This window comes from Leiobunum rupestre, chromosome 7 (genome assembly GCF_980474605.1).
Source record: "Leiobunum rupestre chromosome 7, qqLeiRupe1.1.hap1, whole genome shotgun sequence".
Lineage (NCBI taxonomy): Eukaryota > Metazoa > Arthropoda > Arachnida > Opiliones > Sclerosomatidae > Leiobunum > Leiobunum rupestre.
The window spans coordinates 28,194,837-28,215,370 of record NC_143390.1 but is presented as its reverse complement, the minus strand read 5'-3'; the positions used below and the strand labels follow the sequence as shown (position 1 = coordinate 28,215,370).

At 38.7% G+C, this 20,534-nt stretch overlaps 2 protein-coding genes and 1 long non-coding RNA gene across 5 annotated transcripts; 1 reads left to right on the top strand and 2 right to left on the bottom strand.

The window, feature by feature from the left end:
* Positions 1-657: 657 nt before the first annotated feature.
* LOC149935826 (uncharacterized) lies at positions 658-2,042 on the bottom strand. Of its 3 annotated transcripts, none has more exons than XM_090181643.1 (3): positions 1,945-2,042; positions 1,075-1,714; positions 658-1,002 (listed from the first exon to the last, which is right to left on the bottom strand). In XM_090181643.1, the coding sequence occupies exons 2-3, from the start codon at positions 1,621-1,623 to the stop codon at positions 850-852; spliced, it is 702 nt and encodes a 233-aa protein (XP_090037769.1). In that variant the 5' UTR covers positions 1,624-1,714; positions 1,945-2,042; the 3' UTR covers positions 658-849. The 3 variants fall into 3 exon arrangements, with proteins under 3 accessions (XP_090037769.1, XP_090037770.1, XP_090037768.1); XM_090181644.1 differs by having other exon boundaries at positions 1,079-1,714; positions 1,829-2,038; XM_090181642.1 differs by having other exon boundaries at positions 1,829-2,029.
* A 633-nt stretch (positions 2,043-2,675) lies between these two features.
* LOC149935825 (uncharacterized) lies at positions 2,676-3,963 on the top strand. The gene is made up of 3 exons (XR_016472316.1): positions 2,676-2,792; positions 2,984-3,087; positions 3,403-3,963. It is a non-coding gene; the product is annotated as an uncharacterized LOC149935825 (long non-coding RNA).
* Positions 3,964-19,534: 15,571 nt separating this feature from the next.
* On the bottom strand, positions 19,535-20,230 carry LOC149935824 (E3 ubiquitin-protein ligase XIAP-like). Its single transcript, XM_090153592.1, has one exon. The coding sequence runs from the start codon at positions 20,228-20,230 to the stop codon at positions 19,535-19,537; it is 696 nt and encodes a 231-aa protein (XP_090009718.1).
* Positions 20,231-20,534: the final 304 nt, after the last annotated feature.

Here is a 20,534-nt window from a genome sequence, read left to right as displayed (position 1 = left end):
TGATAAAGTTTTCTTAAAAACTTGTTTCGCGAAATACTGAAATCCGATGTTTTGATTGAACCTCTAGATAAATATTCCCAACTCAATGGGTACGTCGAATAAAAAGGATTGGACATCATAAGCAGACGACATAACAGAAACACACGTGATTCCAGCTAGTTTTTGATCAGCGGGAAATTCGAATTTCATTGAGGTTTTATCTCTTTAATGATCTGGAAATTGGAATTTCTATTTATTTTTCGGCCTTTAAATAAGACGAAAATTAAAGTGGTGCAATTTCAACAGTTTAGTAACGGTAGATTTTGCATTAAGAGTCGAGGTTTCAAACGAATAAATATAATAATTGTGCAATAATAAATATACTTGAAAGAACTGCTCGTATCTTACCTCAATAAAGTTATCCTTTAAAACGCATCTTCCATATTATTTTTTGTTGTAATTGACATTGCTAAAATATTGAATTCTATACGAAACTTTTCAACTTCAATTCATCTCACTAGGATTGTTTTTTATTTGTTTAAATAAAATAACGGAGGTTAGAATGCACGATATAAGCAGTTCTAAACTGAAGTTTTTGAAAGCGGAACTTCCTGGAGCACCGTACGTTTGAGATGTCTCGAGCGTGTAAACCTTATGAGCGTGAAAAAGAAACCTCGATTTCTATCAAAAGCAAATTGAACTTTACTTATGCCACATACAATTAGTTTTTATTTGGTAATAAAAATATTTTTTTCATGCGTAAAAACAACAAGGAACCCTTTTTTTTGGTTATTAGTAGAGATGCAAAAATACAATAACAAATGTGGACCATAAAATATTTAGCGGCTTGCACCTTTCTTATTGTTCCCATCACCACTTCCTTAAGAACGTGCTGAAAGTGGATGCAGCGTGGCTTAAGCCAATAATTGTAACAGCAGTACCGAGCAACACCATTATCCCCAAACCAACCATTTTCATTAGGATGTTTGAAACTGGTTGTAAGGTCTGCGATTTAATAGACTTCTGTAAAGTAAAACAAAACATTAAACCCTTGCCCATAAAATGGCAAGGAGTAATGTGTAAAAGCACACTTACCCACCCTCCTTGTTGGTCAATCCACGCACCAGCGTAATCTTCAATGGCACCACCAATAATAACCCCAAAGTTGTCTAGAAACTCAGGGTGTGATGACTTCTTTGGAAGAATGGGTTTTGCCATCATCACTCCAAAGGCAAATAAAGTGCCTATCCTTATCCACGTTATGCCTTTGTTGTCACCATGTAGAACATCCATGGCAAGGGTGGAGAAAACATCACCAATAGACAATTCACTATATTCCATTTCCTGAATTAACTTTTCAAAGTGTGGACGATTTGCGTCCAAAAGCTTATTCAAGAGCTCTAAAAGAGCTTGCGAGGCTTCGATCTCCGTATCGTTGTAAAATTTTCGATAGTTGTCGCTGTCATTGTCTCGCCGAAGTTTAAAATTCAGCACGAATTTGGCTAGCCTAACATTAAACGTTTCCAACATATCACTTTCCACAAATGTGGTTTTATCGTTCCTGTTAGAATTCAGTACTCCAGCATTGAAATTGACGTTTTCATTACAAGTGGCACCGAGATCACGATTAATATCTGGACTCATTATCACCGGGTTCTTTGAGTGAATGAAAAGTGGACTTAGTTCCTCGACGATCGAGAAGCCAATGAACAGGACCAATGAATATCTGCCGTTGCTAAAAAGAAATAAGGATGTTTTATTTTGTTTAACCCAGTTTTGAAATTAGATACCGATGCTAATTTTAAAGATGAAGAGGGGGGAAAAAAAGAGAATGTTGGATTTCAATTACCAGAAATATAAAATTTATGGCGGTGACATTAAAATAGACGGAATTTTTTATTATCCTCTAATTATGGGTTTAACAAAAAATTAAAATGAATATTGAGTTTTAGTTTGAGAGATTACCATCATGATCAAAAACTTCCACGCTTGTTCGAAGCGTCATAATACTCGGAAACCAAATATGGGTTCATTATTCAAATCGGATATGGGGTTGTAAAGTTATTGAAGAAATAGTGATGACGAAAAACATGAAAATTAACCCTAATTTAAATTAGGGTTAATTAGGGTTAATTTTCATGTTTTTCGTCATCACTATTTCTTCAATAACTTTACAACCCCATATCCGATTTGAATAATGAACCCATATTTGGTTTCCGAGTATTATGACGCTTCGAACAAGCGTAGACACGACCACGGCCGTCTCGAGATCTGCTTCGCGCTCATAGCGGCCCAGGCGATCGTACGAAAATCGCGTATGGGAAATTAGTTCAAAAACTTCTCACATCGTTTTATGGCGCTAGTCTAGCCCCCCCCCCCTCCTCCCCCCCCCTTGAGAAAATTCGCAGCCATGTTATCGAATGGGAGGAACGGCGCGGAACTTTGAATTTCAATTATTATCGCGTAATGTGTAATTTTTTGTAAAATATTTTTTTAGTAATATTTAAGTTAATTAATAATAAAAATTTAAACACCTCTTCAGATTTTTTAACGCAAAGTGGAGTTTTGAAAAACGTTATTAAAGTTTGGTCATTCTGGAGCCAGAAGTCGCTGTCGACGTTTCTGTATAAAAATGTAAACATAAACACGTGGTTCTCCTTACAACTGTATTTTTGTTATGTAGTAACTTCCAGAGGTCTGTGTTTTGTATTAATGTTTAAAAACTTAATTGAATTAAAATAGTAAAATAAATGAATTTTAAAAGAAAATAAATGTGACTTCTCTTGAAGATTATGTAAAAGTTTATTATTAAGGTATTAACTTGATTTTTTAAGAGCCAAAATAAGTTTAATAATACATAATAGTTAGAATATAGAATGATGTATTATAATGATAATTTATACAGGACTAGTTGGAATATTGTTTAACATAGTATGATTATTTATTCAAATATTGACTAGTTGAAATATGGGTTAACGTGTGATAATTTATATGTGTTGACTAGGTGGACTATGAGTTAACATATATTGATGATTTATACTGGCATGGATTAACTAACTGTCACTTGGAAGATCTCTATGAATGAAAATAGTGATGGAAACTTGGAAGGTATTTAAATCTGATAAATATAATAAACCAAGGTGGATTTCCCACTGAATGGTACACAACTAAACAATAGATAGGAAAAATTTAGAATTTACGACTTGAGTACTTTTTGAGAAAGAGGCTTATGCACAAGTTCTTTCACTTTCTAAAATTTTGCGGACAGAGTTTTGGTAATATTTGTGATAATTAGGGGTACAACCTTTCTACAAATTAAATTAGCAATTTCATTTGGGTGATTATTATTCAAATCACATTGGATGTAAGGGCATAGAGCAATTTTTGGCCACAAGTGGATTTCAATGTTTTTTAAAATTGCAGGTGAATCCCAAAGATAGGGAGAATGTTGTTACTATATCCAATATTAGCCATTAACATGATAAAGCTTTGCTGGGGATACCTAAGGTTTCCTCTGTCGGATAATTTAAATGGTGAGTCAGAATTAGGCACAATTAGCAAAAATGTTTTTCTTCTAGGATTTGTACTACATAATCAGCCAAGTATGCGATACTTGCTAGCCGTTCAAAGCATTTAGTATGTCAGTAACTTCAGATGGTAATGTAACTTCATTGCCGTTAAAAATAGTGGAAAATTCATCGAGTCTAGTATCAATCATGGCTGATAGATCTGTGAAGCTGTCTTGGGGAACGTTAGATGTTTTAGGTTTTTGACTAAATGAAAAACGTGGCGTTTTAAACAAAAGTTCTACTAATTCATGGTTCATTTATATCTGTAAATTTAATAATAATGAAGAATGCACAACACAATTATGTCACTAGAATAACAAAGTCATGTAAATATATATTATAACATAAAACAGTTCTGAGAGCTGAAAAAATAGTTTATAGGTTTGGCCTTAAAGGGACATATTTTTATTGTTGATTAACATGTCAGCTTCATTTTAATGGTATTAAAGTACATTTCTGCGAATAACAAAATGTCGTCATTCAGTCTTTCAAATCACAGTCCATTCTTGGTCCATTGCTAACTACAAATTTCTAACACAATTTTTTGGTCACATTTTTTGACCCACAAAAAAAGTATTCATATTTATATAAATTTTTCTACCTTACACATCTAACATTTAAAAGTTTCTATTATAAATTTATATTTGTTGCAGATTACCGCAACAAAAAAAAACTAAAAAATTTTAAATGTATGTTCCTAAAAAACCAAATACTACACCAGATGGCGATACGTTTTCTGTCACGAGTCGGAGACAAAACCAGACGGCGAGCTGCAGCGTCCCGCTCGTAATTTCGAGGTTTACAAAATCTCATTTCTTAGCGGTGTTAACTAATTAAATAATAAACGTCAAATACAAAAGCGTATGCTCCAGAATGCTAGGAATTGAAATATGTTTTCAGAATTAAAATCCGTTATAAAAAAATTCTTAAAACTAGAAAAATAAACCTAGAGTAGTTCTATCAGTTCACAAATTAAGAAATTAGACCCAAAAAAAAAAGATAATATATGGGAAATATATATTTTTATATATACAGATTTTACGTTAAAAAATAATTTAGATTAAACGAGTCTTATTTGTACGATTTCCGCGAATTAAATTCACCACTAGCAGGAGAGACAAAACTAAAACCGCCAAATTTAAAACGGTGGTATGCGTTATATTTACGGAAAACAACATAGGTACGGTTCTATTGTTGGCAAAGTACATTGCGGATTCTAGAATTGTCGGAAGCTTTAGTTCCAAATGATTAGTGATAATAACTGGCTGTGTTTGATCAAAATCGGCTATAAATGTAACTCCGGTTTGATCTTTATATTTAGGTGCAAAAACATTTCGCAGAAAATCAATCCAGAATAATTGAGTTTCCGTTTGATTCGTAATCGTATTATACATTCGACCTCCAAACTCACGCATGCACCATTGTAGAGGTCTAATTTTCGAAAATTCTTCGGTCGTTAATTTCATATTCTGGGTGATATATGATTGTAATTTGTTAATGTCACGTTCAAATAGTATACGGACGTCAACGTACAATGTCGCGTTCTATTTATACCGTAAAACCAATCACGCTTTTAGATTCCGAGGACGATTTTACCGTCATGTCGTCCGACGCGGAAATGACAAACTCCGACTCGGAATGCCATGGCCGTACGTTGATGACGCCATCGCCAAAATCTCCGATACGCGATTCGTCAAATAGTCGCGATTCCATCGTCCAGGTGATTGAGAAAATGGAACGCGATTCTAAAGCCGAGACGCCCGGTGTAAGTCCCGGAAAACGGCCATTCGCGTTTGAAGATGTACAGAGCGACATTGATGCATCGGGTGACATTGACTCACCACGACCCGCAAACGGGACTATCGCGGAACCTAATAACGTGTTGCTAAAGGTGGCCGTAACAAAAGTACCATTAACTGAAACGAAAAAACTAAACCGAATGAAGCGAAAGAAACTGTTTGACTTCACCACGAGAAATCCAGATGATGACAGGATCGAAGATTTGTCGAAAACCAATCCAATGTTATACCACGCTAAAATGTGCGGAAACGCGAATGATATGGTACGAATGGCGTGTCTAAATAGGCATAACTACGATAATATCCCGTTGCTAGAATGGAGCGAAGCGGTCTTGTTACAACTTAGTCGGCCATCAAAAAAAATTGATTTTAAAGCGCTAATATGGAACGACGCTCGCAATTTGATCTTGGAAGATCAATGGGGAAAAGAAATTTCGGCTGCGATCAATGAATTCGTACATAGTGCCGAGACGTTAAGTAACATCCTCATTAAAAACCATTATGTGAAGGTGAATAAACGATACGTCACATCCAACATGTTGTTTTTAAATCCTCCCAATATCGACTATATATTATTACGAGAATATAAACCGAACTTGTTCGTATCACCTACAAAATCCAATATATTGAAAATAAAAACCAAAAAAATAAATGTAACGACCAGTCTATCAATAAATAGTACTTAGTTTAAATACTCAAGCCACCAACTTATGGACTCTAGTGAGGTTTAACTACGATTAGGGCCAAAATTTTCAAATAACGACGTAACCATGGAATTTAACGATATTTTTTAAATTATCTCCGTCGCTTGCAGCGTCTTCAGCGAGTGATAAAAGCGTCCGAAGGTGCCCCCCTCCCCCCCCCCGGGGAAGGGACGGGGGAGAAAGAGGCACGTCATCCGCCGCGTTATACAGCGAAGATATTATCCTAACTTACCTTTACTCGTTCGTACTCAGCGGGCGAGTGGGCGTGCTAGAGCATCATGGTTAATGAGTAAGTGGGCGAAACGGACGATCGACGAACGAAAGGGTGTTTTATCCGGTTCCGAGATAGTGGCGCTCCGTAAGGTTTCGAAGGAGTTCCTATAGTCTGTTCATGGCCAGTGTCCAAACTTCGTACGATTTCAATTATACAAAAACTTTATGGACGCGACTGGCGCGTGTAGCGTCGCTTCGTCCAACTGCCGGTTGTGGTCCAGGATCGAGAGACCGCCTTACTCTTACGTCGACCTGATAGCCATGGCCATCCGCCACACTCCCGATCAGATGATCATCGTCCGAGATATTTACAAATTCATCACGGACCGATTTCCGTATTACCGCGACAATAAAAAAAATCGTGGCGGAACAGTATTCGAATAACTTTGACTCTCAATGACTGGTTCGTCAAAGTGGCGGACCGAGCTCACTACTGGACGCTAGCGCCTAACTGGGAAGACAGGTTCCAAAACCAAAACTACCGAAGACGGAAAAACCAACAGCCACCGGGCGATGAAGGCGGCTCGAATTCTCCTCTAGATTTGACAATCAAGGGGAAAAGGCAGAATTTGGTTTGACCGTCCGATTCTCCTCGTCATGAAATTCGGATACGTTAATAGGCGCTTAAATTAATCATCCTCCCAGGAATTTGCCAACAAATAATATTTCCGAGAGCCATTATTAAAATAATGAAAGCTTTTCACCCGCAAACAAAACGTCGTGTTTTTGCCAATTAGCCTTAACCTGGTTAAGAGGGGAACCCTCCTAATTGTTGCCAAAAAAAGGTGCCAAATTCCCATTATATTTTAAAACGCACTGTATAAACAGCGACTCGCGGGTCCTGGCTCTTGAAAAAATATTACTTGTGGGCGATATCCTTGGAGGGTGATTTACTGAAGCGTCTATTTATATATCGTCAATCTGTTAAATGAATTTTGAATTTTAATATTATTGCAAAAAAATTTGATTGCAAATGTGTTATAACCATTATTGTAACTCTAACTTCGGCGCGGCTTAAATAAAGCCCGTTTATACTGTCTCAAGATCTGACTTTTATTTTAATTTCTTAGCCCATTTCGAGGCTTAGCGGGTCCTGGCTCTCGGAGATATTACTTCTTGGCGATTTATTAAATAAAAATATTACACAACATTTTAATTAATAATAATAATAATTGGCTAGGCATATACCTATAAGTCATCACCTTATAAGGCCCAAGTCATCTATCGACTTTTAATGCCTTTGAACAGACTGGTAGCCGGGTTACAATCATAGATATAGGAAACGTATATAAAGGTCTAGATAAAATATTTCAAAGGGAGTGAATACGGAGGTAACAGCTAGCAGAAACGCGTAATTTCTGCAGGCTATCCTTATAAAGCGCTATCTATTGGTTAGAAAGCTCGTGCTATCGTCGCGAGAGCCATTGTCTCCTGCTTAAAAATTATACTAATTACTAAAACTCACCAACAGATGGTGTCTAAAGAATACGCCTGCGGAAAGGTCAAGCACTTAGTACTAAAATGCTAAGAGAGCTCACGCTCTTGGTCACGTGCCTTCCTCGGTGTCTGCTAGCGGTCAATTCCGTATTTTATGTTAGGCTTAGACGACCCGAAATTTATCTAGACCTTTATATACATTTCTTATATCTATGGTTACAATGCCTGGTATAGGCAGTGGCGGATTAACTACCACTCGGGCCCTTAGGCTTAGCTTTGTTTGGGGCCCCCTTGACTTTGGGAAACTTGCCGCAGCTTAAAAGCTTAAATATTTTTCTATTTTGCGTTAACTGTGGATTATTTATTCTCAAGGGCCCCTCTAAAGAATTCCTACCGGGCCCATTTATCCTCCGGGCCCGTAGACTTAAGCCTACTCAGCCTATTGGATAATCCGCCACTAGGTATAGGAGGGTTTGTTTATCGTGGTTACCCGTTTCAGTGCTATTCCAAATCGTATTCATGTTAATGATCCTCAATGTAAATCTGACGTTTTTTTTTTTCAAACATGTTGTTTAACGTTTTACGGGAGTTGCCGCTCTCGCCTAGCCGACGATGTGGTCGTTCCACGCCGCGCACCGTCAGCGAACACCCGTTCGATCTCCTCGCCGCCGTTGTTTCGCTTGGCCACGAGATGGCTGCAGGGTCCGTTTGCGCGACTGCGGCGTTTCCGGCTCTCCGCCTGTTTACGCCTGGAGCGTAACATATGTTTCCTAGGTATCAGCGAAAGACAGGCGGCGAGGCGTGTTAAGCGGGTGGGCGGCGCAGCGTCTTCCTTCCGAGAGATTTACCCGCAATAAGAATACCGCCATCGGAAAAAGAAAGGGCGAGTCTAGATTGTAACATTGAGCGAGAATTTTATATTTTTAGTTCTAAAATAAAACGTGAACGTATAGAGGCACTGATTTTTGTCATGGTTTTACAGTAATAAGGTTAATTAAATTACGGAGGACTCATGAGGCCAATGAATTTTAATTGAAATTTATTAAAACAATTAAAAACATATATACAACTTAGATATTATACAAAGCCGGACACAACGTTTCGGGTCTTAACGAGCCCCTGTGTCAAGTGTGTGAACCTATATATTTTATTATTGGGATTTTACTTATTTTTGTATATTTCATATTCTTTTTTTATATAAGATATTATATATACATATATTATTTGAATATAGCTTTAAAATTTCTAAATCAACATATGTAATATCAATATAATGAATGGTATATATATATATATATATATATATATATATATACTATATTGATATTATATATGCTGATTTAGAAATTTTAAAGCTATATTCAAATAAAAAAAAAAACCATATGACGAAGATTATATCGCAATACCTATTTATTTTTTATTTATATACAACAAAGAAACAACTAGTTTTAAAGATTAAACGACAGGTCAAACATGTTAATGCATTCATTTGTAATAACTGCATTAACATGTTTTATTATTTCCTTGTCGAGGTCGCTCAAAAGAGGCGATACGTGGTTGGGGAGAAGTTCCGCGTGTTCTTCCCGGAAATTTCGACGATATAAATAAGACTCGAAAATCGCAGTTTGAATGCTAAATATAAAATGAAAACTTAATTAGTGTTGTTTATTAATAATAATAATAATGATGATGATGCGAATAAAAAAACTCTTACGCAAAACCATCGGCATTTGGTGCTACGCAATCTTCGTGGGCTGGGGAGTATATTCCTTCGGCATTCCTAGTTGGGCTAAATCGCGATATAGAAAAAGTGGGAGGGGAGATGAGAGAAATCATATAGAAACGTATTCAACGCGATCAATCTTAAGGAAACATACTTGGGATAGGTGTTGGCTGCGACGATATCTTCGAGTCTTTCCATTAAAAAATGGACATCATCGTCCTCTGCTTGAACCTTTGGCAGCAAGAAGGTCCGAATGGCTAAAATAATAACGAATCCGTTTACGTTGAAGATCTTCGGTGGCACAACCTCGGATCTAGTTGTCTGGGTAGCCTCATCTCTAAATAAAATTTCAAAAAAAAATCGCAATTATATATATATATACAGGTTTTTTCAAAAGGTTATGCAAAAACTTTAAGGAGTTGTAGGGGGTGAGTTGAGAAGTATGCCTGTTTTATTCCCATTTTCCTACGATGAGTTGAAAGAGCGCCAGAGAGCTTCAAAGTGGGGCCTACTAGCCCCTGGAAGTAGGCTGCAACAAGCGCAAAACTAAGGAGCAGGGACTTTAAATACTGTTTAATTTTACTCTTTTACGCTGGTTACCTCGATTTATTTACAAAGTCCCTTTTTTACCTATCACACGAACCCAAACCTTTATGTACGCATTTCCCCGCTGCTTGGGTTGACGCTGGCTGCAGCCTACTTCCTTGGTCTAGTAGGCCACACTTTGAAGCTCTCTGGCGCTCTTTAAACTCATCGTAGGAAAATGGGGAAAGAACAGGCATACTTCTCAACTCACCCCCCCCCCCTACAACTCCTTAAAGTTTTTGCATAACCTTTTGAAACACCAAAATACTCACAAGTCATCTTCCTCACTGTCTGAATGGGGCAGGTCATCGTTATTGTTTTCCAATTCTTCTTCTTCGTCAGAAGAATGTTGATCCGATAAATATTCATCCTCTTCCGGGTGTACGGGGATGCGTCCGACGACCATTTTAAATATAAAGAAATAAATAAATATACAGTACAACCAAATATGAATTATAGAAACGAACAAGGAGGCAGAGACGATTTTGCCCGGACGTTGTGAAAGACAAAATATACGAGAAAGAGTCCCTGATTTCTGGACTTTAATGTCGGCGCGAGGTTGCCACCCACGCTGAATAATATGTAAATAAAACTATCATTCGCCATCGCCACGGAATAAAGGGGGGGGGGGGGGCGGGGGCTGAGCTAGTGTATTATGACAAATATATATATATATATATATATATAATAATCTACTTTTTATAACCTGCATCGCAACAGACCTGAGGCCCTTTTAACAGCGATACAGGGTAATTTTAACTATGTGGGAGGATGGTGGCTAGCCCTGCCACAGCTAACTACTAGCGTCCCTACACTAACTATTGCATTAAAACCTCTGCAAGTTTTTATGGAAGGGGAAACCGAAGATCTCGGGGAAATTCCCCTTAAACCAGTGGGGAGAAAACTTGCAAACTCTACTCAGAAGGAGTGGTTCCAGATTTTTCACCCAGTGCCACGGAGACGGTATACGGTACATTCATAATTTATATAAAAAAAAGAAGTATATTGCATTGAAAGCTTGTTTATACTTATTTGAAATTTAATTTACTAATTACGCGAATAAGATCAGCTCTTAATCAAGTATACTCGATAACCCCTACTCTTTAAAAATGTACTCGATTTTTTTTTCTGATTTACTTGACTCGAATAAGAGAAAATTTCCCCCGAATCAAGTACTCGATACCCGACTCGATTGCCTAAAACCACGACAAGCGCAGCCCCAGTGAATTCGAATTGGAGGGTACAAACATGCCACAGCCGCTGTTACACGGACCTTCTAATCCAAAGACTTATAATATAACATTTGGACCACTAACCCTCCCCCCCCCCCTCTGATTTAATTAATAAACTGGTCCGGGCAATTTTTAAACTGGTCATTTGCCCACTGCCTTATTTCCCACGCTGGTCTCTCAGTTAAATTTTGCGTGTGAAGAATTGGAAGTGTCACGCTTCTATAACAATATTATACACTTCTGGTAATATATATTCTAAAAAAAAAACCAGATATATGACTTATACTAACATTTGGATACCCTACTATAGTGGTACCCTATTTCGTGATAGCAATTCATACCCGGTGATATCTGTTTAGAATCTTTCTTGGATTGGGATGACGCTCGGGAAAACTAATAAAGCTCCGTCTTACGACGGATAAGAGAAAGTATACATTTATATTTCTTTCGTTCAATTTGTTTAATAGAAACATCTATACGCTATATACAATTATACAATTTTTAATTAGACGTGAAATGTACATTTTAAATCTTTTTTACAACGAGAACGATACAAATTACCTCAGTCGATGACGAGGTAGTTGTTTAGAAAAGGCCGCTCATCAATTTTAAAACAAAAGCGGCTGCAATTTTCCGCTTTGACTAGGTGAATGGTTTTATTTATTATCAATCTACAATGCGGGCAATTATTAGTTGGTAAATTATTTTTACAGTCCAAACACACACTGTGACTGCAACAGTCAAAAAATACAAAATCCGACTGCGTTTTCGTTGAGCGGCAAATTTCGCATTCGCGACTAACGGTCGCGAACGTATCTAGCGATATAGATGTAACAATCGGACTATTTATCGAATCTAGTTTACTCGCCAATTGTTTGACCTTAAGTTCGTATTGCGATTTGCACTCGTTTAATCGGGTATTAAGGTTTTGTATTTTATATTCGTAATGTTGGATCTGTCTCTCGAGTTTCTCTTTTTCTTCAACTATTTTCTGGCAGTCCAAAATCGCGTCTTCTTTATTTTTAACCTGGAATGACACGTAAAATTTATTTAATACCATTTGAAGTAAATGAATAAATGCGAAAGCGAGCCCCCTTTTACGTACCTGGTTATCAATTTCTGATAAAATATTTAGCTTTTGATTTTCCACAAATTTTCTTAATTTAGAAGCTAAATCGTCGGAAGAATTCGTGTTGATGGATTTCCTCTTGAAACCTCGCGACGTAGTCGGCAACGACAGCGATTGAATCGAAGCATCTGATTCTTCACTCGAAGACATTTCGGTAATGGTAACGCCGTTTAGTCACCCTCGCCGACCAGTCGACCTAAACCAGTCCGGGCCTATACTTCTAATTATTGATATTCCTCACTTCCAACTTAGCTTTCATGACTCATAACCCGCTAGAAAAAAATTCCACCCTTATAGAATGTTGATTTAGCCTTATTAAGAATGGATCTATTTATACTTAGAGAGGATGTTTAGAATAAAATTTATTGAACAGGAAAAGAAAGCTTATACCTTTGGAGCCCTGCTTTTGTATCGCGAGGGGATTTAATAGCAAGGACACGAATGACGATGTTATGGCACGCGTTGAAGCCTCTCGGTAAGAAAATTAGCTATCCAGTGAATAATCATAGGGGGGGGGGGCTATATAATATTATTAAAAAAAATCAGTCTATAGAAACAACTGTTATAACTACGGTAATCGGACGCTTATTATATTGGCTTCGATGCTAAAACTATACACATTCTAAAAATAATATACAGATATCTTTTGCTCGTAGGTAAACGTAGAAACTTTAACGAAGAATGGGTTGGCCACTACAGCGCGAGATCAAAGTTGGGCGTGAATAAACGCGCTAGAGTGACGACTGGGTTTTTACGAAGGCTGGTAGTAAAGTAGGAAACGTAAAGATTGATTAGTAAAAGCTTATGTAACATAAATACTCGTAAGTTTGCGTCCTTATAACATTTCCATATAAAAAAATCCAATGAGTCTTTGTTTCACACGAAACATGAAATAAAGAGACCCAAAAATGCAAAAATTCTTAAAATCCTTGTGCTATTGAAACTATCAAACGTTATTGCGTGAAACGAATTCCTTGGTCAGAGTGATATATCATGATGGGCCACGAATATGGTGTAGAATCTATAAAACCGCCTAGAGATTGCTCGGTGCGTGCTCAGTGTTCCGATCGTTCTAAAGGCGTTGTATGTTGGAGAAAACATAAAAAATGCCATCACCGTCAAGTAGTTTTGTTTTGCCAATCACGCTGTTTTCTCAGATTCTATAAATAAAAAGGTGTACACGTTTGAGGCTACGATAATAGTTTAAGCTAAGAGCAACAAACGCAACGCCCCACACAAGGAGAACGCAACCCTTCAAAAGTCGTGGATTTTATGGCGTACATTTTTCATTGGTTAGACGCTGTAGCGCCTGCTGCCGTCGGAAGGGGGAATTCGGAAATTGCCCCCCCCCCCGCCCGTAAAACGTTCAGCGTAAAGGCTCGTGCAATGAAATTCGTACACAACCCTTCGTTAGGGTGTTTTAAGGCTAGCTGCGTTCTCCTTGTGATTGTTGCTCCTAGGTTTAAGGTTCCGCGATTTATACGACCGTATAAATCTGGGTGTACGGAAACTAAAATCAAACGCGCACCGGGAAAGGATTTACTGTATGCCCGCGGCGCCTACATTAGCTCTTTCCCTTCCGGCACCGAAGAACAATTACACTCTTGACTATTTTATCTTTTGTCTCCTACAAATCGACTCGAAATTCCCTATTTTCCATATTTTTTTTGCCGTTGTCATCCTGTATAAATACTACAGCTATATATATATAGTTTCAACGCGACTTACGTCGTTACTATCGATTGAGATTTGAAAGATAACGCTACCCATATAGGAGCGTTGATAGAACGGTATATATGGCGTGCGCGGCCGACATTGTCAGACGTTATATTTACGTCCTAACAACCGTAATAACTTTGTTCGTAATTGGATATTTAATATTCTATATAATTGACTCGCTTCACGGAAAAAGTGTGAAGATTTCGTCGGGATAAATAAAAACGTTCGATAAACCAGTCACCAAATTACTTCGAAGGGAAGAATACGAAAAACCACCGCAGTTTACACGAGTCACGTCCGAAGACGATTTATCGAAACCATCACGGAAAATCCATCATTGACTTTTAACACTAGTTAGCTAGTGATGTATGTCGAATATTAATCGGAAAAATATTATACTGGATAACCAACAAAAATATATAATTTTTTAAAATTGCCCTATGGCAAAGAAATTAATAATTGAGAATTAAAATTACATTTAATAGATTTTATTGTAACTTTTATTAATGTATTTAATTAAAATGTAAAGACGAGGTATATTGTTTGTTTTTTTTTGAAACGCATATTAACGTCTATAATTTCCCCATTGTAATTGTTTGGGTTTATTCTCACTCCTTCGCCCTTCCTCGATTGACGCGGAAAATGGCGAGGGCGGGTGTGGGGGATGGGGGGGGGGGGTGTGAGGCTCTGCTGCAGCTGACTAGAATAGCTCTTTTTACAAGATAATATATACAAATACATGTATAAAGGTGTTGATTGTCGGAGGAGCGTATTTTATAGAAACACCTATTATCCCTTGTTATCCCTGACTTACAGGCTTCAAAAAAAATTGGACCATTTTCGTATACTACTTACGATGTATTTTCATAAACTAAAATCAAAGATAGGCAAACCGGAGAATCATTGGCGTAGCTGGGAAAATTGGGCACCAGTGTAAGATCAGAAAATGTCCCCCCCCCCCCCCCCCTGTGACATGACAATTAACTTCCCTCATTTCCACCCCTCATCTCTGTGATGGAACCCTTCAACGTATGCTTACAAAATATACAGGATGTTTCAAAAGTTATGCAAAAATTGTAAGGCGTTGTGGGCAGGCGGCTTGGAAATAAGGTATATTTCTAAACGGGTCTATTTGGCCAGTGACTCCCAAACTCTTGAATTATTTAAGTAGTGGTCACGCGTAGACCAGTTGGTTAATAATACGGTAGATAATTGTCAATTAATAGGCTGGACACTGGACCAGTGAACCCCAAGCTTTTGAATAAAAAAAACTGGTCCGAGCAATTAATAAACTGGTCTTTGACCCAGTGACCACCGCTTATTTCCAAGCCTGGTGTGGTTCTTGTTCCTTGTTGGGTTGTTCTAGAAAGTTTTCCATAACAATCAGCGTTGCCAGGCGTACCATAATTATGGTACACTTCAATAATTTTACTTCGAAATCTTGGTCGTACCATAATTTTAGCCGTGTACCATATGGTACGCTTTTATGCAATAATTAAAAAAAAACGTCCGAGCAATTAATAAACTGGTCTTTGACCCAGCGACCACCGCTTATTTCCAAGCCTGGTTTTAGGCGGTGAGCTCAGAAGTATGCCTGGTTTTTCCCATTTCCTACGATGAGTTAAAGAGCGCCAGAGAGCTTTAAAAATGTGGCCTACTAGCCCATTGAAGTAGGCTGCAACGAGCGCAAAATCAAGCCATGTTCCGGTCAGGTATTTTCGCGTAATAGGGGCCTATCAAAGGTAGTACCGTCTTTAGGTATGGGGTTATAATAGAATCTATATAGACAATAGCTCCGCTTACGCACTACACTATTTACAAAATAAAAGAACAAAAGGGAGATGATAGCGGAGACGGGTTTGGAGATTGTTTGCGTATACGGGAAATAATAAGTCGGGGTTTTCGAAAGTGAGACGCAGTTTATTACGTAGAAAAATGAAAATACACGCAATGAGATAAAAAAAAACGCGTGCAAACTTCTGAAACGTCCATTTATAGTTCTTCATCGTCAGTGCTGGAATATATGGCCGACATTTCGTAATCGAAAACCCAGCTCGCGAACTTTAGCGCCTTTTCCTGGGCGCAGGCGATTCTTTCGCTGTAGAACCCCTTGTGTATTTCGCATCGCGGGAAATTGGGGTATTCGCCGATAATTTCGTTTGCTTTTGGGCATCCAATGCCAGCCAGTTCCGTTACCGAGTGGCCTAGGATCTCGGAGATAAATATTGTCTCGCCCTCGCCTTTGCAGTAGACGCGTTTGGCGTCGACAGTGAAACGGTGCAAGCTCTCGTTCACTTCGTCGTACGGTTGTTCGCCACTGTCCCAAAGCATTCCGAGCATATTTTTCCCGATCCGAAGGTTACGTCGAAGAATTTCCGGCGGTAAAAGCATTTTTTCGTACGGAGGACGGAACGTCGCGTGCTGGAAAACTGAGTTTGCTTCAACGGTAGCGACGCATAACTCCTTGATCACAAAGTCTCGTTGATCCAGGGACGTATTGCGACCGAGTAAAGACTCAAAGTGTATTACGACGGATGCTGTCATTTTCCCTGCCAGAAGCTTTAGCGTTACAACCTTTTTTTCCAAAAACTCGGTGAAAAATATAAAGCGAGTGGTATATATCCTCGCCGTTTAGGTAGTCGGGAGTTGTATATGGACGTTATTGCTTTGCTGGCGACTTTAACATAAGATGAATTTCCCGGGGGGGGGGGGCGGTGCTATTTCAACGAGCGCCACCTCTCCTCAGTCACCCATTTAACTGGATCGGCTTAAAGGGGCTTTTTTAAAATATGTCTTTCATTCGCCGTTCGTTTCGAGAGTCACCGGAAACAAAACGTTTATTTTCTGCAACATGTTGTTTAACGCTTTGCGGGAGTTCCCTCTATAGCCTAGCCGACGATGTGGTCGCTCTACGTGGCGCGCCGTCAGCGAGCACCCGTTCAATCTCCCCGCCGCCGTTGTTTCTCTTTGCGCGACTGCGGCGTTTCCGGCTCTCCGCCTGTTTACGCCTGGAGCGTAACATATGTTTCCTAGGTATCAGCGAAAGACAGGCGGCGAGGCGTGTTTATCGGGTGGGCGGCGCAGCGTCTTCCTTCCGAGAGATTTACCCGCAATAAGAATACCGCCATGTTTGGAGGTCTCGCTTGACCAACGGACTCGCGCAGGATGGGGAATAAGAATTTTTTTGAAAGTGGATAGGTGGCCAATGAGTCCCCAGGCCTAGAATAAATAAACTGGACCATGACCAGTGCACTTCGTCTGCTACATTAGAATAACGTGTTTTAACTGCTGACCGATTTAAATAGGGTGATTTCTGTAGACTAGAAATGAGACTAGAACCACTGCGCTATCCGGATATCTCAAGAGAAAGCTAGAAGGCATCCATGAGAGTGCACCATCTATATAAATAATAATACATAAACAAATATAATTAAATAATTTTTTCATAATAGATGGCGTGCTCAAACAAAGAATACTGGCGATTCCACTCTCATGGCAGCCTTCTTACTCGAACATCTCACCACAGTTCAATCTTGCTTCTAGTCTCATTTCTATTAATATATGGTGCGAGTACTCGAATATTATCGATTACTCGGCATTTTGTTAAATCAAGTACTCAAACTGGACCTCGAATAATTAATTGTAAAACACTCGTCGATTACCGAGTACCAAAAAAAAATTGAATAGTCGGGTATCCGATTACTCGAATAAGCTGCTGTTATAGTTCAAAGACGTGTTTTTGCAACTTTTAGGGTGGAAATAATAAACGGTACCTATAAGACGTACAATCAGCAAATGCTTTGAATGACCTTGGGGATGGATCACGGCTTCTAATAATTTGCGCGCCGGCGTGGTTTTTTTTTTCAAACAATATTATAAAGTTTTAGTTTTGGTTTAGAGTGTCACTTCACGAATTCGGATGTCGGTCGGCTTTAGAATTTACCTGAGTCTTATAACTTCGGAAGCCATATACGGAGATGGTACATTCACAATTAAAAAAAAAGTATATTGCATTGAAAGCTTGTTTATACTTATTTCAAATTTAATTTACTAATTACTCGAATAAGATCAGCTCCTAATCAAGTATACTCGATTACCCCTACTCTTTAAAAATTTACTCGATTTTTTTTCTGATTTACTTGACTCGAATAAGAGAAAATTTCCCCCGAATCAAGTACTCGATACCCGACTCGATTGCCCAAAAGCACGACAAGCGCAGCCCTAGTGAATTCGAATTGGAGGGTACAAACATGCCACAGCCGCCGTTACATAGAACTTCTAATCCAAAGACTAATAATATAACATTTGGACCTATATCTATTGCAAAATATTCTAGCAGAATCACTGAAAAAAACTAAAACACTGGGAATTAATTAAGTGGTCCAGGCAAACCGGAGAATCATTGGCGTAGCTAGGAAAATTGGGCACCAGTGTAAGATCAGAAATCCCCCCCCCCCTGTGACATGGCAATGTTTAAGGGTTTCAATGTACACGATTGGGTGCGTTGGCCTATTTACGTCGTTGGCTGAAACTATCGTGATAATGACATCACGGTTATACCCTCTATAATACAGGGTGGAAACCTACGCCGTGATCCAGCCTCGATACTTCTCCTAGTACAGCGGTGCGCTGCGGGTTGAACACTTCTACAGGCGCTGGTAGGTTAAAAATCTAAAACTACAGTTTCCGACTTTCCAAAATTTTGTTAGTCAAATTGGTGTCAAGAGATTCAGAAATGGATCCAATAACTTCATTTTTGTTTGCTGCTTTTTTTAAAAAAAAAACTTTGGAATCGTTTCAAGCTTTTCAGTTTTCGTTTCAGAGATACACTTTTATATTTTTGGTCCCTGTCCATTGCCACCCACGGGCAAAAATAAGACTTTTTAATAAAATAGTAGCGATTTTAACGACAAGCTGGTAGGTCTCCCTTTAAATTTTTTTTTCTACTCATGCTTTCAAATATCAATAAAAATGCAATGAACCGTATGGGCAGACAATGTCGTTAATCAGATATATTTGCTTAACTATTTATATTTTTATTTTTCAGTCAACTATTTTAACTTGGAGTAAAGTTGGATACATGAAATAAATGAGTGATTGAAAGTGTAATAATAATAATACTAAGTTGTTATAATACGACATTGTTAATTTTTGAGTCTACGGTGTGCTCCCATCAGAGTTTTGTTTTTGTTTTTTTTTACTTACAAAAATATATAGGTCGAAGAAATTAAATTTAATTAAGTTTTTTTTAATATGGCATTTCGTAAAAGTAAGGTTTTGAAATACAGGCGTCAGCATAATTTCTAGAAGCGCTATTATCCTTTGAAAACCGGCACGTCGTTAAACCATACAGTTTTTGCAAGCTTGTTTGGCACTTTTGACATATTAGACTACCGCGCAATAGCGTCCGTCTTTAACCTTCGTTTGGATGTCTTTTTCGGAATTGTTTATCGTCGGCTTAACGACCGATTCTTCGTCCACCGGAGTCTCGTGGGAGCCTGGGTTGCGACGCGTGATTGATTTCGACGGAGGCGGTATAACCTCGTATTTAGCTTCGTTCGGAACGTTCCCTGATTTATCTCCCAAAATAAATTTGCACTTGGGGAAATGTTTCGCGTGCTCCTCTAGCGGCACGTCGTCTTCTCGCCACGCATTAAGCTGTCCCCCACAAGAGAAGCAAAGAACCCAATCTTCAAACTTTGAGTAATAAAAGCCGGCTTTGGCGAGTTCGCGGATATTGGTGTAATTCGAGGGAAATCCAAAGAGAAAGGTCCGCAAACGGACGACTTCGTAGCGCATGCGATCAGGGATTTTGCGAGGCCTCTTGAACGAAGGTTCGTGAGGCACATTTCCAACGTCGCGGTCGTTAAGGAATTCGCATTTTGGAAAATATTTTAAATGTTCGATTAAGGGTAATTCGCCTTCCTTCCACGAGTGAAGTAATCCTTGGCAGGAGAAACAAGTTACGTAATCCTTATAGTGCGTCGAGTACAGCCCGGCTTTCGCGAGATCCTTTTTGTCCAAAAATTTCGCCGGAAAGTCATCGGTGAAACTTCGGAGTCGGTTGACTTCATAATTCATAGTGCAGCAGGATATATCGGAGGGAGGGTGGTGAGATAGTATATAGACGAGGTCGTAGTAAAGGAGGTCGTGGAACGTCCGATCTCGATCGCGGCTAAGCGACTTATGTTGGCTTGCTTGAAGATTCGTGTCGTTTTATTCGTAAGGCGAACTATATAGGCAAAGGTTCCAGGATTTTCCAATCACGCACCTTGGATACAAGTACGCACTACACATATATTATACTATAGCCATGTTCCGGTCAGGTATTTTCGCGTAATAGGGGCCTATCAAAGGTAGTACCGTCTTTAGGTATGGGGTTATA

Coding starts and splice junctions, on each gene's coding strand:
- LOC149935826 (XM_090181643.1), bottom strand. CDS start 1,623: ATGAGTCCAGATATTAATCGTGATCTCGGTGCCACTTGTAATGAAAAC. Junction 1,003..1,074: donor TTGACCAACAAGGAGGGTGG/GTAAGTGTGCTT, acceptor TTTACTTTACAG/AAGTCTATTAAATCGCAGAC.
- LOC149935824 (XM_090153592.1), bottom strand. CDS start 20,230: ATGAATTATGAAGTCAACCGACTCCGAAGTTTCACCGATGACTTTCCG.